This window comes from Paroedura picta, chromosome 18 (assembly GCF_049243985.1).
Source record: "Paroedura picta isolate Pp20150507F chromosome 18, Ppicta_v3.0, whole genome shotgun sequence".
NCBI lineage: Eukaryota > Metazoa > Chordata > Lepidosauria > Squamata > Gekkonidae > Paroedura > Paroedura picta.
The window spans coordinates 10,393,341-10,419,106 of NC_135386.1; the positions used below are offsets into that span (position 1 = coordinate 10,393,341).

At 45.0% G+C, this 25,766-nt stretch overlaps 1 protein-coding gene across 5 annotated transcripts in view; it reads right to left on the reverse strand.

Annotated features, from left to right (window-relative positions):
- Positions 1-25,766, reverse strand: part of ARNT2 (aryl hydrocarbon receptor nuclear translocator 2) — a 138,601-nt gene that overhangs the window by 58,495 nt on the left and 54,340 nt on the right. For 3 of the 5 annotated variants that reach the window (XM_077318051.1, XM_077318048.1, XM_077318050.1), the window contains 3 exons: positions 15,284-15,386; positions 11,743-11,808; positions 8,416-8,510 (listed from right to left, as the gene is read on the reverse strand). In XM_077318051.1, the coding sequence (XP_077174166.1) occupies positions 8,416-8,510; positions 11,743-11,808; positions 15,284-15,386 (264 nt within the window). The remainder of the gene's footprint in view (positions 1-8,415; positions 8,511-11,742; positions 11,809-15,283; positions 15,387-25,766) is intronic. The other 2 variants (XM_077318052.1, XM_077318049.1) reach the window with 1 other exon arrangement.

A 25,766-nucleotide genomic window follows, 5' to 3' on the forward strand; every position in this document is an offset into this window, starting at 1 on the left:
CAGTATAGAATCATACTGGGGCCATACAGGCCACCTATAACCTCAGATTACCTGTGTCTCTTACAACAAAATTATCACAGAGGTCAATGTGATTCAATCATAAAAATGCCAGAAGGTCATGGCTTTGTAATATTACAGAACAGCTTCTATTTTGAACTGTGCAGGGCAGCTTCTGTAACGAACGCTGGGCGAATGGATGTAGGTCCCTTTCATGGAGATCTTCCCCAGAAATTCTTATGATATTTTCCTAATGCAAATCACAACAATTACAACTTGAAATTCTTACATTTGTCATTGTGAACTCTGTGAGGATTTCACTGTAAGGATCACGTGTAATCTAATGCAATTATTATAAAAACGTCGCAGTTATTTTTCGCAGAGGGCGTCTGTTTCTGATTTCTTTACATCGTGATCTCAATTTCGTCCATGTAACCTCTGCATATCCTTCCTGTGGTCTTACCTTCCAACAGATTCTGTAGATTCCCTTTGAGAATTACAAACTGATGAAAGCCAGTATGGTGTAGTTCAGGGGTAGTTAAACTGCGGCCCTCCAGATGTCCATGGACTACAACTCCCAGGAGCCCCTGCCAGGGGTAGTCAAACTGCGGCCCTCCAGATGTCCATGGACTACAACTCCCATGAGCCCCTGCCAGGGGTAGTCAAACTGCGGCCCTCCAGATGTCCATGGACTACAATTCCCAGGAGCCCTTGCGAGCAATCGCTGGCGAATGCTGGCAGGGGCTCCTGGGAATTGTAGTCCATGGACATCTGGAGGGCCACAGTTTGACTACCCCTGGTGTAGTTAGTGGCTTGCCTTCAGATGTATGATTCATCTACAACACTTTTTTAGACCTCCACAAAAATACCTCAGGCTGCTGTACACTGTCCTCACAACAACCCTCTAAGGTAGACCAGATAAAAGGCTTCATGGCAGAGTTGGAAGCCCGGTCATTCTGGGTCAAAGTGCACAAGATTGCAACGACAGGATATCTGTCAAGATGGGCAGGGATTCGAAGTGTCCAGTTTTTCTGTGGCGGTTGGTAGTTGAGAATTTGGGAGGATACCACAATGGTTAGCGCTATATTTGACTGGTTAAGGGAGAAGGAAACCATGATAATTTTTTAATCAAATGGCAAACAAAAAGGGGAGATGCAAACCCCTCCCGACAAGTTACGCTGCTTTTTGTGAACACTGATGCCCCCCCTATGATTCTTGCACAATTTTTCATAAGTAACAAGATGTACTGTCTCCCGTTTTGTTGTAGAATTACCCAATAGTTTGTTTCTTGGTTTATTTATACCCTTCATACCAAACTGTTGTTTACCTGCATATCAAAAACGTTCTCAATTAAAAGTCGAACATAAAGTGGACCCAGGGGAAGGACAGCAGGAATCAGGTTAGACTAGGCTTTCTCAACCAGAGGTTTGTGAAACCCTGGGGTTTCTTTTTTTTTTTTTTTTTTTTTTTTTTTTACAGTTTCAGAATGTTAATATTCTTTATTTAGATCTCCCTGCACTTTCCAGACTCGCAGGACCCATGCTGGTCTGTTTGTTTGTTTGTTTTTTTAATAATGATTTTTTTTATTTTCATAAAGATAGAAATATAATCATCATTTGAGAATATACGACCCCACATTGACTCCACAGTGATATAAACTTTTGCCCAAAACTCTAAGAGCCATGAGTCCAAGAGCCATCCACATTTCCACTACATTAAAAAAAAAGGCCTGTTTAGATATATAAAAGAAAAGTTATTATTAATCAACTTACTTGAGAGATCGTAGACCTCACATTAACTGCTTGATACAATCTAAGAGCTATCCTAGCAGATATTTCTAGGTTTGAGTTAGATGCTTAACATTAAACATTTCTTATAGCACAGTATGAGTTTTGGCCCTGTATCAATACCCTGATGAAGGGAGAGGAAAGTAGGGCTTTGCCTTAAAGATGTACAAAGAAAAAAAATTACAAAAGGATTTCATAATTTCTCCTTATCCTTAATACAGATACATCTACAAACCATTTATACTTGACCCATTCTAAGAGCCATCCTGACAGGTATAAGTTGAGAGCTTTGCATTTTCTACAGATCAATATGAGCTTTGGCCCTATAACAATACACCAATAAAAAAAATAATAATAAGGGGGGAAAGCCCCATTTTATATTTCCAACGCTAACGATTATATTACCTATATGCCTACTAAGAAAAAGAAACAAGAGAGAAAAAAGGCACTGCTTCCCCTTTTTCATAAAAATAGCAATGTAGGATACAGTATATGTTGTTAATACAGAGAATAGTAAGATTTCCAGGTTTAGATTAAATGCTTAACATTAAACATAGAACAATATAAGCTTTCAGTCTTCTATAGCTTCTCCTTATCCTTGGTTCTGATACATCTACAAAACAATTTATGCTTGACCCATTCTAAGAACCATCCTGACAGATATATTTTCAGATTTAAGTTGAAAGCTTAACATTAAACATTTTCTACAAGTCAGTGTAGGCTTTAGTCCTAGGACAATACCCTAATAGAAGAAAGAAAAAATAAGGGGGGGGGAACCCCATTTTACATTTTCAGGACTAATGATTATATTACCTATATGCCTACAAAAGAAAAGAGACAAAAAAAAACAAGAGAGAAAGAGACACTGCTTCCCCTTTTTCATAAAAATGGAAATATAGAATACAGTATAACATTAAACATAAAACAATATGAGCTTTCGGTCTTCTTAAGGGGGTCTCATCTCGAGGCTTGCTACATCTTGTCGTTCCCGTAAAATTATATTCTGTCCCATTGGCCTTTGGCGTAGAAAGTGCAGTTGTACTCTTTCCCGCAGAATATGCATCGATAAATCTTGAGGCCGTTGCACCTCCTGGACTCCAGTATCAATACAATTTTCCCCCCAGAGAGATCCTTTAAATCGGTTACTTTCACTGCAGATCCTTATTTCTTTTGATTGATTTTTGTACACTGTTGCTTTGAGATGGCTGTATGTCTTTTTAAAAAGGGTGTCCTTATCTGGGCTGCAGAACTCCGGCATCCCATTTTCCGTCTCCAGAATTTCAGATTTCTCTTCTACTGTTGGTTTTCCACCTTGTTTAGAGCTGTCATCAGCCACTGTTGTTGATCCATTATTCCTGTTAAAGACGTCTTCCTTGGCATCTTGGATCTCCTTGAAGATATGAATTTCAGATTTCTCTTCTGCTGTTGGTTTTCCACCTTGTTTAAAGCTGTCATCAGTCACTGTTATGGATCCATCATTCCTATTGAAGACTTCTTCCTTGCCATCTTGGACCTCCTTGGAGATATTTTTGATCAATCCATCTAAAAATACTTTGTAATCTTGGGTTTGTATCTCTATTAGATGAGCCAATCTTTTTAACATAGACATGATTTTGACTTTAAAAAAAACCGGCCCCAAACAATTTTACAAGTGGCCAGTAGAGGTCCTCTGTTTTATCCTCTAATGTTCCGGCACAGGCATGTGACGTATTGAAGGCAGAGATTCTCGTGCTGGCACAGAGTTCTCGTGAGATTTTCCCATTCACAGCTTATCTTATCTTCGAAAACCAAAACAATTACAATAAGAGCTTTTGCCAATTAATTCGAGTTGATTTGAGTCCTTCTTCTGCTTAGTTAGGAGAATTAGCCTGCCTCTTAACGAGGTGGCTTCGGGCAGAGCAGAGTAAGAGGAGGGGGGAAACAAAGGGCTTTGATGCAGGAAGAGAGACGGAGAAAAAAAAAAGTGAGAGATACTTGCAGTAAATGATGTTTTGGAACTCAGCCGATGTCCTCCCCTCAGTTCAAAGCGTTCATTTGTGGTAAATCATCATGTAGGGTTGAAGCAGATACTTTAAGATTAAAGAAAGAAAAGAAAGTCCGAGGTAGAAAATGGCAGTCGTCCTCTGGACCTGGAACGCTGACAGCCTATAATCCAGGGAGATATACTCCCTAAAGGATTGGAGACGGCCCCAAGAACTTCCTGGGTAGAAAGGTGAGGTGGGGTTTGCGTACCCCTCCTCTTTTCTGCCAATTGCTTGCACAATTGACCCCTGTCAGGCTTCAGAGATAGCAGAGCAGATGCCCTGCCACCCTCTCAGGACGACATCTTTAGCCACACCCCAAACCCTGGGGTTTCTTGACGGCCCTGGAAGGGTTTCCTGAATGGGTGGGAGTTAATTAATTTAAGCCAGTTTTACATAGTAGGAGCGCAGAATTCTAATCTGGTGAGCCGGGCTTGATTCCCCGCTCCCCCACATACAGCCAGCTGGGTGACCTTGGGCTTGCCACAGATGTTTTGACCGAGCAGTGATAATATCAGGGCTCCCTCAGCCTCACAGGGTGTCTGTTGTGGGGAGAGGAAGGGAAGGCGACTGTAAGCTGCTTTGAGACTCCTTCAGGTAGAGAAAAGCAGCAGGCTCTCTCAGCCTCACCTCCCTTACAGGGTGTCTGTTGTGTGGAGAGGAAGGGGAGGTGATTGGAAGCCACTTTGAGATTCCTTTGGGTACAGAAAAGCAGCATATAAGAACCAACTCTTCTTCTTCAGTCATATCAGGGCTCTCTCAGCCTCACAGGGTGTCTGTTGTGGGGAAAAGGAAGGTGAATGTAAGCCGCTTTGAAACTCCTTCGGGTAGAGAAAAGCGGCATATAAGAACCAACTCTTCTTCAATAACATCAGGGCTCTCTCAGCCTCACCCACCTCACAGGGTGCCTGTTGTGGGGAGAGGAAAGGGAAAGCGATTGGAAGCCGCTTTGAGACTCCTTTGGGCAGAGAAAAGCGGCATATAAGAACCAACTCTTCTTATTCTTCTTCTTCTCCTCCTCCTTCAAAAATCCATATAGATACCATCATGCCTCCCCCCCCCCATCACCACAAGGCAATTAGCAGCTGAGGGGGGTATTATTTAAATCTGGAACTTCATGCGGTGACTTCATGCCTTCCCTCCCCAATTGATTCAGCCTTCTGTCCTCCCTCAGCTGTTTTTTAACAAAACAATAAAAATAAATATAAAAATAATGGCGCTCCGATCATGGACATCCTGCCATCTTATCTCGTTCAGACCATGAGCTCTCTGGAAAAATGGAAACCTTAACAATGCAAGGCCTGGTTTACTGCTTCTTCTGTTTGACTTTGATATTTCAGCTTGCCTTGTTTTCTGCGTCTCAAGAGCCAGCATGGTGCAGTGGTTCAGGATGGCAGCTTCTAATAGGGCGAGCTGGGTTGGATTCCCTGCTCCTCCACGTGCAGCCAGCTGGATGGCCTTGGGCTCATCACAGCCCTGATAGTGCTGTTCTCAAAGAGCAGTCCTGTCAGAGCTCTCTCAGCCTCACCTCCTCATGGGGTGTCTGATGTGGGGAGAGGAAAGGGAAGGCGACTGTAAGCTGCTTCGAGACTCCTTTGGGCTGTGAAATGTGGGGTGTCAAAAACAGCTTTTTCATCTTGATTTGACCCAGTGGGACTGTGTCCTCGCCCTGTTTTGGGTCCTGGTCAACCGAGTTCCTGTCCCAAGATGAACTGCACAGTTCCCTGAGTTTGCATGATAGTTAATTACGATCATAACGGGATTTTCTTCTAAAATAGATCTTTCACATCCGATGGTGTGTTTCCCACTGAGGACTAAATCATGCGGAAGGTGAAGATTCTCTGGGTCAAGGAGAGAAGAGTGTGACAGCTGCTCCCCAGGATTTGGCTAGAGATCTATCCAGCCTGCCGTTCTTCTTCCAGTAGCGGTCAGCAAGATGTTTCCAGGGAGCTCACGCACTCTGAAGCCCTGTGCTCCATCCTTCACACCTGCTATGGAGAGGTACACTTCTACTCCACAGAGCTCATGTTTGCAAATTACCAGACGTATCCAGGAACAATCATTTCTGGCAGTTTGATGAAATGAAAAGCGGGCAGGTAAAAAGCTTCCTTGCTTCTTGCCTACAGCACAGTCTTCAGTCCTTCTAGAACTGAGACCCACGTTTTCATCACAGGGGGCAGCAATGAACTACAATTATAACCATGTGACAGGAAGAAGCAGCATCTCCATCCCTGAACCTACCTGGTTCTCTCCCCCTCTGAATGATCTTGCCTAATTTCCCTACAGCTCCCCACAGAAAGCACAAGAAGAGGGATAGAAGCGCTGATTACCCACCAGTTTACCTGCTCCTTGCTCTCTATGCACATGTGCTAGTAGGGGATCCTTCTACAGGGTTGTCAGGTCCTTCATGGCATCCAAGGGGATAGGGGGGGGGGAACTTGGCTAGAAAAAGAGCTGATGTGCAGCAATGTGCCTGCATCACTTCCCATGTGTCCTGGAAGTAACATCATCACGTCGGTGCAACACTCTGGAATTTGGGCAAAACCTCTATGGCAAATTTGGCTTCTATCATAGAGTTTTTTTTACCCAAATTCTAGGCCAGGGGTAGTCAAACTGCGGCCCTCCAGATGTCCATGGACTACAATTCCCAGGAGCCCCTGCCAGCGAATGCTGGCAGGGGCTTCTGGGAATTGTAGTCCATGGACATCTGGAGGGCCGCAGTTTGACTACCCCTGTTCTAGGCCATTATCATGACATGACGACATCACTTCCAAGTCACATGGGCAGTGATGTAGAGATGTCGCCAGATCTTCCTCCTTTTCCGGATAAGTTTCCCCTGCGTTCAGCTGATCTGAAGTGGGGTCTCGTAACGGGGTACTCCTCCCTCCACCAGGGGGGTCTGGCAACCCTTTCTTTCTATAAAGCAGCAAGAATCAGAGGCTCAGTTGGAGCTTGGCACCTAACAGAGGGTGTTGACCCCTGCGATGGAAGCCACTGACGTAGACGAGATTCTTACTCCATTTAGGCCAGGCAAACCCGGAGGGGCTTACGATTATTTTCTGAGTCTTTTTCTTGTAAATCAAAATGTTTACTTACAGTAAGCTAAAAATCTTGTTAGCAACTGCTGAAGAATGCACAGGAAGGACTCTATTTCCCTACTCCCTCACATTACCGTTTCCATTCCTGACGTATAAACAGTGGCCACATGATGTGAATTAGATTCAATTTGTTTAAGCGGCTTCTGAAATGCCAGAAGGAAGCCTAGTTTGCAACAGCCGCGTACGCATGCAACCTGCACACAAGCGCACGCACATAGACATAATCTGTACAGTCAAGATGCACAACAGCAGAGAGATCCATCAGGAATACAGCCACCTATCAGCTAAGATCTGCTTGAAATTATAACAGGGTTTGCGTTTGCAGTCTCAGAACTCATGTCTGCCGTAGACTTAAACTTACAAATAACGTGTTCTGATTCATATCAGCAGAAGTTGTCAAAGGCATCAGGAGTTCTCTAGCTCGTCCAAGTGGTAAGGTCAGCCAAACCAACCCTTAAGGCAGTCCGATATGATTCCCCTCTTTGTCTCCAGTTGTCCCCCCGTATTTTTCCATGTGTAAATATTTCTCCATGTGGGATATTGAATTAGCAGTGTGTTCTTAGCACAGAACAGAAATGCCATTTTCAGAAGCTCTCTTTTAGGGACTAAAGGGATCAAGGATACAGTCAGTAGGATTCCAAGTGCGACTTTGAGGCACCCCCAAGGACTTGTTCCCTATTCTAAATCCCCCCCCTTGATCACAGAGTGCCTTTGAAATTCCTCCTGATGTCAAATGTAGCGTGACATGCATGAAACGTGTCTGAACGTGTCATTCAAGAAACGTGTCTGAAGCCACCTGCAGGTCACGCAAAAGGAAGGCCCAGTGAGATACCCCAAAAATGGCATCACATGCCTAGTTCCTCTTTGCTCTTTGTAAGGTCCCCATCCACGCCACATCCCTGGCTACTGTTGGCAAGAATTGGAAAAGCGTGGGTCAGCAGGTCCACAGAACACCCCCTCCATCGTCTGCTTGCAAGGAGAGTGCTTCTTCCTGAACGTGGACAAAGCCACATCTGCAGCTTGCCTTGGATGCTGGATGCAGAGATGCCCAGAGAGCATATTTTATACAGCCAGGGAGAAACAAAAATCTGTTGCATGAGTCAAGCTAGCGTGTGAATGGGAAGACATCTACCCTAGCTTTCTGCCTGACATGTTAGTTTTCTATCTAGAGCAGGGGTAGTCAAACTGCGGCCCTCCAGATGTCCATGGACTACATGTCCATGGACTACATGCCAGCGAATGCTGGCAGGGGCTCCTGGGAATTGTAGTCCATGGACATCTGGAGGGCCGCAGTTTGACTACCCCTGCTCTAGAGAGATGCTTTTTAAGGCACGCTGCTCAGAGACTTGACTCGTTGCACGTTTCGCTTTGAAACCTCCCAAAATCTGGTCCGAAAAACACCGTCTCCCAAGAACTTCCACAGAGCGCATCGCCAGTGTCTGGTTCCCAACCCTTTGAATCAGGCAGCCCAAATAGAATAGAAGGAATACTAAATTGAAACGAATAGCTTGCCTATTTTACCTGCCGGAGGCCAGGCTTTGATGTAACCAGTGCAGTGGACCACGGCATACTGCGCTTCGCCTTCTTTCACGGGGCCGAGACCATTCCTAGATGGACAGAAGCGTAACAGGATGCTTTAAGAAATGCACATATGGTCCTTTTCTTGCATACACACCTTCAGTCACGCCGTGAAGATCTTTGTGTTGTGGTGGCAACAGCTGGGATGAAGCAAATGTTTTAAAAGCGTGGCACCCTCAAATTTAGAGAACTGGGTTTGATTCCCCACTCCTCCACATGCAGTCAGCTTGGTGACCTTGGACCAGTCACAGTTCTCTCAGAGCTCTCTCAGCCCCAGCTAACTCACGGTGTGGGTGATTGTCAGCCGCTTTGAGACTCCTTTGGGTAGTAAAAAGCGGGGTACAAAAAGGCAGCTCTTCCTCAGTTTCTTCCAATGGCTAATCATGAGCCTGCTGGGTATAAGAGCCACCCAGCCCAGGACATTTTCTAAAAATGATTGGCAGGCTCCGGAAAGCTATAGGTCCTGATCTAGCCATCCCACACTCTGGACGTGGCACCATGGCTTCAACTGCAGTTTCAATTCAGACCCTGCATCCCGCTGGTTAGTTTCAAACCCTAGTTTGTCAGTTCAGCGACAACCCCATACCATGGCTGGTCCCAGCTTTTGTAATCTTGTAATCTCAACTGAGGCTCCATTTTAATTAACGAAACTAGTTCAAGACCTTCAACTTTGATATAAGGTGCATGTTAAGAAGTAAGGTAAAGCTAAAGGACCGGGTCATGTCTGACCCTCGGGGTGACGCCCTCCAGCGTTTTCATGGCAGACTCAATACGGGGTGGTTTGCCAGTGCCTTCCCCAGTCATTACCGTTTACCCCCCAGCAAACAAGCTGGGTACTCATTTTACCAACCTCGGAAGGATGGAAAGCTGAGTCAACCTTGAGCCGGCTGCTGGGATTGAACTCCCAGCCTCATGGGCAGAGCTTTCACACTGCATGTCTGCTGCCTTACCACTCTGCGCCACAAGGCTCCTTATTAAGTAGTCCATTTCAAACACATTTATCTTTCTAATTGGGGCATTTTTAAAACCAACAGTGGCTAACTCAGAAACACTGTGATGCAGAGGAAATGTGTGTGGGTTGGGACCCCCTCCATCCGGACTTTGGTGCCAGTCAATATGCCCTCCCTTGCAGGGACAACCAGGCTACTACCTAGAATCATAGAATCATAGAGTTGGAAGGGGCCATACAGGCCATCTAGTCCAACCCCCTGCTCAACGCAGGATACCTCCATTCAAGAGATTCTCCAACATCATGGGCTGTCTAATAATCACTAGATACACCACTTTTTGGGCTTAGTGGACTATTCTAGCAAGTATATATCCCACTTTGCTTCACTTACCAGTAAAAAAGTACTGGCTCTATACAATACGAAAGACCTCTGACTGCCTCAGAGTCTTTGAAACATTTTGCAGAAGTCTTACTGCCTTGTAGAGCCTCTTGTGGCGGAGAGTGGCAAGGCAGCAGACATGCAGTCTGAAAGCTCTGCCCATGAGGCTGGGAGTTCAATCCCAGCAGCCAGCTCAAGGTTGACTCAGCCTTCCATCCTTCCGAGGTTGGTAAAATGAGTACCCAGCTTGTTTGCTGGGGGGTAAACGGTAATGACTGGGGAAGGCACTGGCAAACCACCCCGTATTGAGTCTGCCATGAGAACGCTGGAGGGCGTCACCCCAAGGGTCAGACATGACCCAGTGCTTGCACAGGGGATACCTTTACCTTTACCTACTGTCTTGTGGAGTCTGGCAACCTTTCATCGTGCAGACCCAGCCACTGTGGTCACCTCCAAACTAGACGACTGTCACTCACTCTTTGCAGCGCTACCCTTAAAACTCCGACGAGTATGCAGCAGCAATGCATTCTGGGATCCAAAGGAGAGTACATATTCAACCTGTGCTCTCCCGGCTGCACTGTTCAAGTTCCTTAAGCAGTTCCTTGAACTCCCATTTCAAGCCCTTAAGGGTCTCTGAGACGGCAGAAGGTGCCAGGACATCACGCTGGGAGGGACATCTTGACAAAATGCAAGTATGAGATCAGATCCACTCTGTTTCACCAAACTTTCCCTCTTCTGAAATTCCTTTTAACTCTATAGTTTCAGCAAAATCAGAACCATGGCATTGCTTTTGAGTTCTATAGGTGCCACGTGAAAAACACCATGCAGAGATACTCTTTGGTGGGCTGAGAAACTGGACAGTGGAGCCCATATCTATCTATCTATCTATCTATCTATCTATCTATCTATCTATCTATCTATCTATCTATCTATCTATCTATCTATCTATCTATCTATCTATCTATCTATCTATCTATCTATCTATCTATCTATCTATCTATCTATCTATCTATCTATCTATCTATCTATCTATCTATCTATCTATCTATCTATCTATCTATCTATCTATCTATCTATCTATCTATCTATCTATCTATCTATCTATCTATCTATCTATCTATCTATCTATCTATCTATCTATCTATCTATCTATCTATCTATCTATCTATCTATCTATCTATCTATCTATCTATCTATCTATCTATCTATCTATCTATCTATCTATCTATCTATCTATCTATCTATCTATCTATCTATCTATCTATCTATCTATCTATCTATCTATCTATCTATCTATCTATCTATCTATCTATCTATCTATCTATCTATCTATCTATCTATCTATCTATCTATCTATCTATCTATCTATCTATCTATCTATCTATCTATCTATCTATCTATCTATCTATCTATCTATCTATCTATCTATCTATCTATCTATCTATCTATCTATCTATCTATCTATCTATCTATCTATCTATCTATCTATCTATCTATCTATCTATCTATCTATCTATCTATCTATCTATCTATCTATCTATCTATCTATCTATCTATCTATCTATCTATCTATCTATCTATCTATCTATCTATCTATCTATCTATCTATCTATCTATCTATCTATCTATCTATCTATCTATCTATCTATCTATCTATCTATCTATCTTTTTATACCGCCCTTCCCTACAGCTCTGAAGGGCACCAGCTCTCAATGTTTATATGGTTACAATTATCAGTTATTATTGCACGGTTATTCAAATGTTTTATAGACTGTTCCATGTATTGTTCTTATGTTATTATGTAAACCGCCCTGAGCCCCTGGGGAAGGCGGTATATAAATATATAATAAAATAAATAAATAAATTACGTTCCAAACAGAATGCAACCTAGTGCATTGCAAACCTGACCCCCTAACAAAGGAAAGACACTCACCTGTATCTTTTCCTCATGGTGGCTATTCGGTTCAGAGGCAAATGATCTAAGGGGGCATTTCCACACCTGGAATCAAAGCAGCAAAAAATTCAGTATTGTTTCTCGACCCCTTGAGAGGAACAAAAGCGTTAAGGCCATTTCAACGGTGTCCACGCGAAACTCAAAACGAACACTGAAACTCCTGCACAAAAAATTATTATGCAAGAGGAAAATCCGCCAAAGTTACAAACCTATAACACTGTTTGCTAATCCTCCATTTCTGTACTATTCACCGTATAACCCCCAAATGAGTTGTTTGTAATAAGCTGAATTAAAAACAAAGCGTTTGCTGTCCACAAACTTGTAAAAGTGTTCCTTCCTGACCTTGCGGAGGTGATGTTTACCTCCAGAAGACTGTCCACTTGCAAGTCTGAAAGTTTCGTTTTAAAAATCAGACCAAATCAAATAAGCTTAGCAGAGTTTGCCAGAGTGGATTTCTGATCCACAACAATAAGGGAAAACAGGGCTACATCAGGCAAAAGACATACGTGATGTTTTGACCGAAGGTGAAAAGAAAGGAAGGAATATGCACCATCCTGTGAAAAGACAGCATTGTTCGTTTTGCCATTGGTACAGAAAGCATGTATGCTCATGCCCAAAGGTAGTAAATCTCTGAATGCCACTGCTGGGAATCAGCATCACTGCCTCTCTGTCCCGGGCTGGCTGCTGAGCTAGAGGGACCACTGGTCTACTCCAGTAGAGCTCTTGTGTTCTGGCCCATCTGGGGAATGTGCCCTCAGTTTGTGTTTTCCAACCCCCTTATGCAGGGCAAAATAGTAGGCCAATTAACATTATGTTTTTCAGTCCTATATCGATGAACTTAAAGCCAGAAACTGCAAAAAAAAAAAAAAAAAAAAAGGGACATCCATTACGGAGCCTAAATTAGCCACAGCACCTCCTTGTGTACACCCTGAAGGTTGCCTCTTATGTAACAGTCTGGAATGGCTCAGCCAAAGGCCGGGGCGGCCTGAAAAGGCAGCTACCCACGCGGGCTTCTGCTAGGGCCCCCGATAGCATCGCCACCTCCAGTGTGTGCCGCGGCAGTCTGTCGCCCGGTCAAAGGTCCGGGGGAATATGCGGCGGCAGCCAGAAGCTTCTGCTGGGCCCTGGGACAGACTAGGCATGTCATCAATGCGTCGGGGCTGTTTCTGGGCCTGCCAGAAGAGCGAACGCGATCCACAGCCTTCTGGCGGGCCCAGAGGCAGCCCCGGCGCATCGATGACGTGGCGAGGCTGCATGGCGGAGGCGGCGGCAGTCGTCACAGCCTTCTGCCGGGCTCAGGGACAGTCTCGCCCCAGGGCCCAGTAGAAGGCTCCATGGGGGCGCGGAGTAAGTGACCCGGGGCGGGAAAGGAGAAGGGACTCTGCGTCTTTGACGTGGCATCCCTGCTACTTTCCCGAGGGCAAGGGGAAGCCAGCCGGAGGACTTACCGCTGGGGAAGGCTTCTTCCTCTGAGCGGCGACTCCCTGGCCGGGTCAGGCGAGATCGGGCAAAACAGCCAATGGGGAGCTGTGCGAAAGCTTGCCCCTCAAGTGACACTCAGAAGGCCCAATCAGGAGCCACGAAGCTCCAAGTTTTTATCACGGACAGAGCCCATCGTATCTCCTCCCCTTTAGCCCTTACTGCTTTATTTTATCCACTCCGCAGGAGTGGTTAAAGATATTAGACAGTTATACTGCTAATATGAGGGGTATTTCAAACTGGAAACATGGTTGTTGCTTGTTAAAAGATGTTTACAGGAACCTCAAGTATTTCTTGAGACCGAGATTTTAAGAAGTATTAACATCCCTTCGGTCTGGGAGTTGTGGTTAATTATGACCTTACATTTTAATTGAAAAAAGAAATGAAATTTGGTCAGATACTTCCAAGGTTTGAAAACGGCATAACAGAAATGCTCTTAAGATTTGCTCATCTGCCTAAAATTAGCTACATGTTTTTAAATAATATTGGTTAGTTGAGAAACTCAATATAATCACACATTGATTCCATTTAGGTCTAGAATTATTGAGTTCAGTAATCACATAGCACAATGGTGACAGAATAGTTTTTACATTCCAGAGGCTGGATTGGATGTATGCTTTTCTGTCCCAACGTATAGGAGAAAATTAGACTGTTAAGTGCAACTGAGAAACTAGTTTGCTGGTTTCCAAATGACAGATACGTGCTACTTCATGGCTTACGACCCTCCATTTTTGCAATAATATGGTTTTGTAGTGTTTGAGAGCCAGTTTGGTGTAGTGGTTAGGAGTGCGGACTTCTAATCTGGCATGACAGGTTCGATTCTGCACTCCCCCACATGCAACCAGCTGGGTGACCTAGGGCTTGCCACGGCACTGATAAAACTGTTCTGACCGAGCAGTGATATCAGGGCTCTCTCAGCCTCACCCACCCCACAGGGTGTCTGTTGTGGGGAGAGGAAAGGGAAGGCGACTGGAAGCCACTTTGAGCCTCCTTCGGGTAGGGAAAAGCGGCATATAAGAACCAACTCTTCTTCTTCTTCTTCGTCTGGGGGAAGGATGGTGGTGGGAGCGCAGTCAATATCAAGACCCTACATGGACCGTTTCTGCACTGGAGGTTTCATGCCAGGCTGCAGGCTGGAGTTTCCGTCGTGGCAGGTTGCCCCACCTCTTCCTGCACCCACACGGGGGAGCCTTTGGCCCAGTACACCTCACCCGCCCCCAATTTGGACTCCTGCATGAGAGCTGGGGCAGTCAAGTTCCCGGTGCGTAAATGGTCATGGCGTCTTCAAGGCAAGAGACGTTCAGAGGTGGTCGGCCCTTGCCTGCCTCTGCATAGCAACCCTCAACTCCCTTGGTGGTCTCCCATCCAAATGCTAACCAGGATCAACCCTGCTTAGCTTCTGAGATCTGATAAGGTTAGGCCGTCCAGTTCAGTGCCGGGGTGAAGGGAGCAGGGAGTAAAGACGGTTCACTATAAAATCCCGGAGGCTATGAAGAGACTATGAAGCTTCATTCCGGTAATGAAACGGGTTCCAATTTGACAACCAGGATCTATTCTTTATTTTTTTTTACCCCCCTCCACCAAGCTGAATCTAAAGGATACTGCTACAGTTGTTAATTTATAAATTCCCTATTATTTCATTGCTAGTTTCCACTGGCCTTTGACCTGGATGGTTTAGGCTAGCTTAATCTTGTCAGATCTCATGAGCTAGGCAGGGTCAGTCTTGGTTAGTACTTGGATGGGAAAGCATCAAGGAAGTCCAGAGTTGCTGTCCAATTAGCCAATGGCAAACCACCACTGTTCACGTCTTGAAAACCCTACAAGGTTACCATAAACTGGCGGTGACTTGACCCCACATTCTACCACCAGTTTCCACTGGAGGCCATTAGCTACCTGCTTGGAAGAGCCCTTAAATAGCTGCACAGTTTGGCCATTAAAGCCAACATTCAAAACAAACAAACAAAGGGTGTAACAGATACCTCCCCCTGTCAGGGTAACAAAGAGCCACAGATGAAGCCCCGCACAGTTAAAGGCTCATTACCTCATCCGGCAAATGAAAGAACGCCTCGATCCCATGCACATTCTCATGGAGGACTGCTGGCCCTCTTTCTTCACTGTCCCCGTCTTCAAATCCAAAATCCTCCCTTAAAAAAAAAGGGGGAGGGGGGAAGAGCAAAGAGACAAATAAGACACAACCCCCAAGTACACGGATTTTAGCTCTGGAACCACAGTCTAGCAGGTATCATCTGATAGTTCACCTCTCTGTCAAAGTGGGCAGGGCCACACTCCACAATGCAGTCACTAGAATGGTGATTTCACACTTGGCATCTTCTGGGAAGTATTTTCGTGGTACTGAAAGGGATCCTTAAAGGCCAGCTATGGAACCTGTACATGCAAACAGGAGATTCTCAGGCTTAAGGTACACTGTCAGTTCAGTCAAGAAGCTGGACAGGATTGGGGGAAGGGCCACAATTCCTCTCGGTCCGCTGAGAAATCATTTAATAGGTTTATCACATTCCTCTCTCATTTTCCTTTCACTGGGGAATGGAAGACGGGGCTCTCCCAAGGTCTCCTGCTCAAAATGCTTGAACTCCAACCTGCTTTGCTTCAGTGTGATTCCTCTACCATTAGACCTCCCCTCAAACCTAGGATGTGCGTATCCTACAATAAATATAACCACCACCACCCTGACCCCAGTTGAGAATTTGAAGAGAAGATCAGTAGTGGTGGACAAATTGTCCTTCAGGAACATTCACCTTTCTCACTGAGGAGCCTTTGATTAACTTTCAGGGAAGCCATGGATGAGGTTAGACTAGGGGTAGTCAACCTGTGGTCCTCCAGATGTCCATGGACTACAATTCCCATGAGCCCCTGACAGCGTTTGCTACCCACTGATACTCAATGGCTCAGGAAGCCACACGTGAATATTTAGCATACTACCTGTGGCTCTTTATATACTACCTCCCGGTATGGGACCCATCCCATGTTCCACAAAAGTAGGTAAAGGCCGCATCCTTGCAGCTGGGACGTGGTTCATACTTCAAAGAACTGGCAGATTAACAAATGCAAGTGTCATGCCAAGGGTGGAATTTCAGCTTGGCTGTCTTCATGACCTCAGCCTCCCTAGAAACAGGCATCAAAAGTCACCCCTAAATGCCTGGCGGATGGTGACAGCTCCAGCTGCACCCCATCCAGGCAAGGGAGACACACTTTCTGATCCAGGCCCTTCCTCCCCAGCCACAGGACCTCCATCTTGGCAGGACTGAGTTTCAGGCAGCTCTGTTTGAGTCAGACTGTCGTTGCTTCCAAACAAATGGCAAATGTGACTGGGGTGGGGTGGGGGGAGTCAGGCCCATCAGCCGTAAGGAGACCGCCTTTCCAAACTGTGCTACATGAATTATATATAGAAGTCATTTCTCCTGCTACTGCAATTCATTGAGAATTAGCACCACTTTGAATGAGAAAATTCCACCACTGAATACATAGAGAAGATGCAGGAAAACAGAGCATGGGGTATTTATTGTTTTACTCAAACATCAACCAAGCCTCCCAAGGGAACGCCCCCACGGAGAATATGCCAATGAACTACACCAGGAAGAGATTGCACTGTTGCATTGAGATGTTCTTTAATTTTTAATGTTTTATTAATGTTTACTTCCCTATTCTTGTTATTGTTATTATTGTTGTAAACCCCCTGAGCCGGTCCGGGAGGGTGGTTTATAAAATAAATAAAATAAAATATTGTATTTTAAACTGAATGTTAATATGTTGTAAACTGACCCAGGCTTGTTTGCAGAGATGGGTTGTCTATAAATTGGATGGATGGTTGGACAGATGGATGGATGGACAGATGGGTGGATGGATGGAAGGAAGGAAGGAAGGAAGGAAGGAAGGAAGGAAGGAAGGAAGGAAGGAAGGAAGGAAGGAAGGAAGGAAGGAAGGAAGGAAGGAAGGAAGGAAGGAAGAACCCCTGCTGGATCAGACCAGTGGTTCATCTAGTCCAGCTGTCTCACAGAGTGGCCAACCAGTTCCTCTGGCGATCCTACAACAGGACAACTTCCTACCCACAGCCGTACACCCCCCAGTATACTGAGGCAGGGAAAAAAAATCAAATAACAATTGTTTTGAAAAACTGGGTTAGCCATTTGTGGGAAGACAATAAAAAGCTCAATAATTAAACTGCAGAGAAGCAACAGCCTTCTTACTGACAAAGACACAAATCACCAGCTTAAAAAATTTCCCCTCTGTCTTCTATACAATTACGACCTTCATAATTGCCTCCATCTGATCTTCTGGCACAGAATGCCTCACCAGAGCGTGCTACCAACAGTCATATTTTCAACCATTACATCTCCCCTTTGGAATGTCCTAAAGATGCCTTAGAGGTTAACACACAACCCAGTTCTTGCCCCCAGATACATCCCCGTATAAACCCAGCAACCTACTTTTAGATGTGACTCAGAAGATTATGTATGACAAGGGGCAAGAGGGTGATCTCAAACCATTTTTTTCTTCACTCGTGCAGTTTATTAAGCCAAGACCTGCACCGTTTCCGCACTGAAGGCTTTCATGCCAGGCTACAGGCTGGAGTTTAAGTCAGGACAGGTTGCCCCGCCTCTTCCTGCTCCCACATGGGGGAGCATTTGGCCCACCCTGGATTTGTGCTCCCACACGGGAGCCAAGGGAGTGAAGTTCCCAGTGTGGAAATGGTGGAGAACTTTCAATATATCTGGAGAAGACAGGTGTCACTCTAATCCTCAGACCACATTGAATCTCTGGGGTAGGAAAGGAAAAGAAAAATGGGAGCTCCCATTATAATTTCCCAGCTATCCTTCATACCTCTCCTCCCAAGCCTATACTGAACCCTATACTGAATGGGCTCTTCTAGCCCTTTCTTGCAGGCCCAGGGAAATACCAATTGCCACTTATGGATCAGAAGGCAAATTTCTTCAAGTCAGACTGGCCTGGGATTCTGGTTTACAGGGGGGTGTCATCAGGGTATGGAATTGGGTTAACTGTGGGTGGACAGGTAGTTGTGAATTTACTGCATTCTGCAGTGGGTTGGGCTAGATGAGCTTGGATGTGCCTTCCAACTCTATGATTCTGTACGGGTGTGGCTTAAGAGAAAACGGAGAACGCAGTGCAAGACATGGCTATGGACCATGGCACCATCTTGCTTCAATTCTTCCCCACCCTATTACCTAAATGAAAATATGTGCAAGAGCTGCCGGATGTGAGGTTCCAGTAGGTATTTCCAATAAGCAGACTTTGTTGAAGAAATTCTTATTCAGCAAAATTCAAGCAAAAACAAGCAAAAAGAGGGACTGCCTATTGCCCTATGCCCCCTGCAGGGCCTTACGCTCTGCAGGTGAGAATTTACTGGTTGTTCCCGGCCATAAAGAAGTACGTCTGGCCTCAACCATGGCCAGGACCTTTTCGGTCCTGGCCCCAACCTAGTGGAATGAGCTCCCGGGTGAGCTTTGGATCCTGCGAGATCTTCCAGTATTCTGCAGGGCCTGTAAAGTGGAGCTCTTCCACCGGGCCTCTGGTTGAGGCTGGGGCAGTGGGTAAAGATCAATGGGACCCCCCTGATGTCAAGCTCCAACTTTGATTATTTTGTCTCTCTTTCCTCCTCCTTCTAGCGGTAGGGGCAGGGGTTGGGGGTTTTCCGCCATGTTGTGGACTATTGGCTTTACTGTATTGCTACTTTTCTGTCCATTTTAATGGTGTTTAATGGGGGGGGGACATTTTGTAACATGCCACAAGTCTGTTTAGGAGTTGCAAGTAATAAATTAAATAATAATAATCATAGAATCATAGAGTTGGAAGGGGCCATACAGGCCATATAGTCTAACTCCCTGCTCAACGCAGGATCAGCCCAGAGCATCCTAAAGCATCCAAGAAAAGTGTGTATCCAACCTTTGCTTGAAGACTGCCAGTGAAGGGGAGCTCACCACCTCCTTAGGCAGCCTATTCCACTGCTGAACTACTCTGACTGTGAAAAATAATAAAAATAAAAGATTTTGCTAAGACTGACGCATGGCTACACAAGCACCTCCATTCCCACTTTAGGCGCGAAAACTCCAGATGACACCCCCTCCCATCACTTCTCATGTGGAAATGAGTCAAGCCACCAGACACAGCAGCTTGGGCTCCAAGGATACGTAGATAACCCATGCCCAAACACCACGCAGATGTACTACCTACCTCTCCTGATGGAATGACAAAGGCAGCAGATACCAGACCTGCATCCCTCACCTTCTGAACCCTTTCTGAATCTATTTTAGCTGCTAAAAAAATCTAGTGACAGCAAAGAAAGACAAAATGGAACATGTAGTCCCAGCAAAAGCGTGTAGATACTTTGACACAGGAATCCCACTTGCAGAAACATCTCCATATTTGACTCACTGTGTGGATGTTTCGATCCACAGTCTTGTGGTTCAAAATTAGATATAAGGTTGCAATGCGTCCATGAGGTACCACCAAGCCAGTTTTGCAGAAGGGAAATCCTACATTATGCAGTTTGATAAGTAAAGGTAAAGGTAAATGTATCCCCTGTGCAAGCACTGGGTCCTGTCTGACCCTTGGGGTAACGCCCTCCAGCGTTTTCATGGCAGACTCAATATGGGGTGGTTTGCCAGTGCCTTCCCCAGTCATGACCGTTTACCCCCCAGCAAGCTGGGTACTCATTTTACCGACCTCGGAAGGATGGAAGGCTGAGTCGACCTTGAGCCGGCTGCTGGGATCGAACTCCCAGCCTCATGGGCAGAGCTTTCAGACTGCATGACTGCTGCCTTACCCCTCTGCGCCACAAGAGGCTCTTTCTTGTGACACACAAGAGGCAGTTTGATAGTCGGATGCTAATGGTGTTTGCTGACCTCTTTATACATGGCAGTGCTTCCCAAAAAGATCTTAGAAAGTGGTGAAATACCACGGATGGAGAGTTGTCACCCAAAACGTCTGTGCTTTACAGGAAACAGATCTATTAAGTTGATGGGGCTCCGAATTTTCTAGATGCAAGGTGAAAACTAAAAAGGGAAATGAATTCTGGACTGCTGCAGACTGTTACTTACTTGAAGCTAGCATGAAGTAGCATGGCCAAGGAAGTCTTGCAGGAAATGGGCAGCGCAAAGGGTGCTTGAAGCAGAGGACAGGTCCTCGAACTTATTCTCACAAAGAAGGATCTCTGTGTTTGCTTACAATTTTGATTTAGGCAAAATTGCAACTCAAGATGGCAAAAGGTTGCATGCATTTTCACAAGTTCCAGTTTGCAGAATGCCCTTTTGTAAAGATTCAGGAGCGCTATCCAAGAGCTAACTCAGGTCTTCTTTTCACTGCTGGCATACATATTTTAATTTAGTCATTCCCTTTGACTTTCGTGTTTTCTAAGATAAGCTAGGACACAATCCTCCCATGTTCCTTCAAATCTACACTGGAACCAATTACTTACCACCTTTTAATATCTACCAGATTCTGTAAAACCTCCTTAAGCCTGTGCTAAAAAGGCTGGGAACATTTCCCACCTGTCCTGGATGTCACCCTACCATTTTCCGTCTTGGTTTTTTGTCTACTGATTACCGAGGCCAAGTGAGTTTTACAGAACTCAACAGCTTATTGTGTTGTGACAATCTCACCCCAATCAAGACATTTTTCACTCTTAATATCAGAGTTACAGATAGCCTTCATGTGAACAGTTCCAATGCTGGAGGAAGGGGGCCAGCAGAACTCGGCATACCAGCTTCTGTAAACTGGGATTTGACTTTTTTGGCATTTTATTGCTTGGACACACAGATCACTGGCATTAGTTGCAGAATGATCTTATCCGTCAGCTGAGATCCTATCCACCGGACCAGCCAGCAAAAAGAGGTTCTGAACTGACTCATGGACATGTTTGAAGGCAAGTCCAAGGACAGATGTTGACAGCCAACTTGGTGTGGTGGTTAAGAGTGGCCGACTCTAATCCGGAGAATCGGGTTTGATTCCCTGCTCTTCCACAAGCAATCAGCTGGGCGTCCTTGGACCAGTCACAGTCTCTCAGAACTCTCTCAGCCCCACCTACATCACAGGGTGTCTGTTATGGAGAGAGGGAAGGTAGGAGATTGTAAGCTGTTTTGAGACTCCTTCGGGTACTGTTTGCATTTATATATTGCTCTCCCTTGCAGTTCGGTGCACTTTAGACAGAACATGAGTTGTGGAACAGACTACAATATAAGTTTGATAACTATACCATCAGCAATGGGGCATCATCAACAATAACCATAACATAACAACCACAGAAAATTTGTTCAGGTGACATTATGACCACAACTCCAAAGAGTGGGCATATCTGAATGGGAGGGGAGTTCTGGGAGCCCAACAGATGTTGTCGCTGACTTTGACCATGTGTGTCAGAAGAGCTTCATTCTGCAGGCCCTGCAGAACTGTGGTAGCTCGGACAGGGCCTGGATCTCTTCTGGGAGCTCATTCGACCAGGTGGGGGTCAGGGCAGAGCATGACCTGGTCCTGGTCAAGGCCAAATGTGCTTCCTTGGGGCCAGAGGTCACAAGCCAGTTGGCATTGTCCAAGCATATTGCTCTTTGGGGGGGGGGCATAGACAGAGAGGCAATTTCTCAGGTAAACTGGGCACATACTGCATATGACCTTAAAGGTAATTACCAAGACCTTAAGCTTGATCTGGGATTCAACTGGTAATTATTGCATGGACTGGATGTGGTCCCTCCAAGGTGCAGTGAAAAGTGGAGTACAAAAAAAAAAAAGCTATGCAAATTCAGTTAACAATTTCCATCCCTTTGTGAATTCCTCTTAGGACCTTTTGCTGTCTCCCCTAACCCTTGTCTGGCTGTTCCCTGGTCCTGCATCACATAAGAGGCCTACTTTTTAGAGCAGTCTTTCCCAACCAGAGTTTCTTGAAACCCTGGGGTTTCTTGATGCCCTGGAAGGGTTTCCCAAATGGGTGGGAGTTAATTAATTTTTATATATGCTTTTTAAATTTGTTAAACATTTATCAGGTGATACAACCATCTATGGTCATGTCAACCAACCCACCCCCTCCCAAAATGGCCTAAAGGGGGTGGGAAGGGGAGTGGTCACAGGTGGGCGTGTCCACAGCTCTGCTTCCCAACCACATTCTGCACGATCACACCACTTCTGGGGTTTCTCAAAGCCTCAAGAATGTTTCAGGGGGATCTCAATGGTAAAAAAAGGCGAGAAAGCACGTTTTAGAGGAACGCTGTGGGGGATATTACTGATCAGAAGACTCGCAAAGAAAAACAAAATATTGCTTCACTTTAAGTTTAATGTATTATCCTAGAAATTCCTTTTGACATTATTTGGAATTAAAATCAATCAAAAGCCACTGGACCAGGGTGACTTAGATTGAAATCCCGACTGTTACAAACTTCATTGAGCTAGTCACTCCCTGTCAGCTTCATCTACCTGCCAGAGCTATTGTGTGGAAGGGACCAGATATACTGCCCTGGGCTCCTTGAAAGGCTGTGATTACAAAAGGAACACAAATAAACTAAGCATATTTTACTTTAAAAATTAGGCTAACATTTAAACATAGCTGCTGTGTGTTTAACACTGACATATAACACTGAGCCACAATAGTATGCATTTTCCTGGCTCCAGCATATTAATAGCTGCTGGCATGTGTACATGTGCAAGTGTTTAAATGCAGAACAACCACTGGTTACTCACTAAGAAGGATCCTTCTCTTCTGAAGACAGAGAACATCTGTATCAGGTGCTTCTTGCCTGTTTGGTACTCCTAGAGCTGTAACTAACTAAAGAATAACTAATTCTCTTCAATTTGTATAATGTCAACCCTCCTGGCACCTAAATTTGGGCATCCAGATCCACATCAGAGAAGAATTTATTTATTTATATGGTGGGATTTATACCCCACCACTCCTCCAAGGACTCATGGTGGTTTACAATAAAAACATCGATAAGTTAATAGAATCCCAATAAAAACCCCAACAACCCTCCAAAAATGGCAGCGTGGTCCCTTTAAAATTTAAATGCCTTTTGCAAGTCGGAACAGAATGAGTGAACTCTAACTTCATTTAAAGGGACTGAGAACCCTTTGAATACACTCCAACTGTAGCTATCCAGTGGTCTCAAAAATCCTGAATGTTTTGGGGATTTTTCAGGCGGCCATTTGAGATCGCTGAAAAATAGCAAAAAAAAATATCAATCAGAGATATTCCACATATTTTGGAGGTTCAGATTAGAGTATAGAATCATGGAACCTGAAGAGTTGGAAGGAACCTCCAGGGTCATCTAGTCATCTCCCTGCACAATGCAGGAAACTCACAACTACTTGCCCACCCACAGTAGCCCCAATTTCAAGTCCAGAAGATGGCAAAACCCCCCCCCCCCCGATTCGCCAAAAGCACACTGAGTACTGCAGTGACTCAGGCTGCTCCCATCTAATGTTCTTCCAAGAGCTACACAGCTCAGGGCACCAAATGCAATGGGGGGTGGGGGGTGGGCATTGCTAATTTGATAGATGGTATTCAATTCTTCTCCTTCCTGCTTTTCCAGTACTAAAATGGCTACTCTTCAATCAAACGCCTATTTGCTCCACAAACACCTGTACTTTCTCCCCAAAGTAGGGAGGGGGGTAGATCAGGAAAACAGCATGGGAGTAAAGGGCTAAGAATCTCCAACCATCTTTCCAGATCAGAGTAAATCCCCACTTCATGGATTCACTTAACGGAAGAGTCTGATCTCAGATGTTCTTTCTTAGACCCATTATGCACGGGGGTTTTAGCGCACATTCGGGGTGGAATGGCGGCGACTAAAATCACGGATAACGCACGGAGCCGGCTGCAACCGGCTGCAGCTTCGGTGCATGCCGCCGAAAAAGCCACGTCAGTGAAATGCGGAAGAAAGCGCAGCTTCCGGGTGAGCGGGGCGCAACCAGAAGCGGCGCCCGGATCGGCGCGTGCATAATCGGTTACTCTGGGTTTTGCCGCCGTCGCGCCCCACCCCGTGTATAACCGGTATGCGTCGCGTCTTCCCCCTCCGCGTTTTCCATGTGACCCGAAATCGCCGTTTCGGCGGCCGTGCATAATGGGCCTTAGCCAAACCTTGTGCTACACCAGAAGATTGAGCTTCCACCAACACAGACTTCTCCTCTTTTTCCTCCGTTTGAATTTTTAAAAAAATATCAGCCAGCTAGTAGTTTGGATTGCACAAGATTTAACTAAAGAGGACAAGAAAAATTTGCCACGGGCTACATAGCAGAGACAAACAGGAAACAGGAAAAGGACCAAAAGAATCTTTGCAAGACCCCCAAATTATTTTTGGTCATGTGTAAAAGTGGGAAAAAATCAGAGAGGGAGGAATGACTCAAAAGCAGAGATCTAGAAAAACAAGAGGACATGATTAAACAATTAAATAAAAATGTTGAACAAGTGACTAATATTATATGATGTGGCTCTAACTAGAGTCAGGCTGACCAGAGAGTTATCTTACGCAGGCATTTGTTACTAACATCCCTACAATCTTCAAAAACAAGTTTATTGTACAAAATTTATACATCACTTTTCTACCTCCATCAAGGCCCACCAAGGCAGCTAACAAATTAAAAACATGCATAATAAAATCACATTTTAAAAACCACCCTCATTGTCTAGTTAACATATGTTCTTTTCCCCAGGCATTTTTAAGAAAGGTTTTTTTTGTACATATATGGGCATATATCCACTGCTGGATTTTAGAGTTTATGTTGGCGTGCTGTTATTAAGGTTCTTTTTAAAAGGCCAAAGGATCCCCTGCTGGTTTTAGGATGCTTCTTACCTGCTGTTTAACATTACTTTGAAGGTTTTTAATCTTTTACAACAGTAAGGTAAAGGTAAAGGTATCCCCTGTGCAAGCACCGGGTCATGTCTGACCCTTGGGGTGACGCCCTCTAGCGTTTTCATGGCAGACTCAATACGGGGTGGTTTGCCAGTGCCTTCCCCAGTCATTACCGTTTACCCCCCAGCAAGCTGGGTACTCATTTTACCAACCTCGGAAGGATGGAAGGCTGAGTCCACCTTGAGCCGGCTGCTGGGATCGAACTCCCAGCCTCATGGGCAGAGCTTCAGACAGCACATCAGCTGCCTTACCACCCTGCGCCACAAGAGGCTCATTTCACAACAGTAGAGTTTATTTACAAATTATCATTTTATGACTGTATTTGTAGGCTTCATATAAACCACCTTGAGCATAGGGGAGTTATGGAGTTGATAACATTTTAAATAGATGTCAAAGCTTGAAGAACCACTAGGGGTTTTTTTTTTGTTCCTTTTGCCTTTTTTTGTCATGCATTAATCAGCAAAACTGTGAGAGTTTAGTTGTTCTAGCAAATTTTTAAATCTGACATCTTGTTAGCATAAAGCCATTTAAAAAGTGGCGGATAAAGAAACAAGCTCATGATGGAGTTCCCAAGTCGATTGGCCCCAACATGAAAAATAATATGGTAGCACAGAAGGGGAAGAGAAGAACCCATTATCCACAAACCTGGAGGGATAC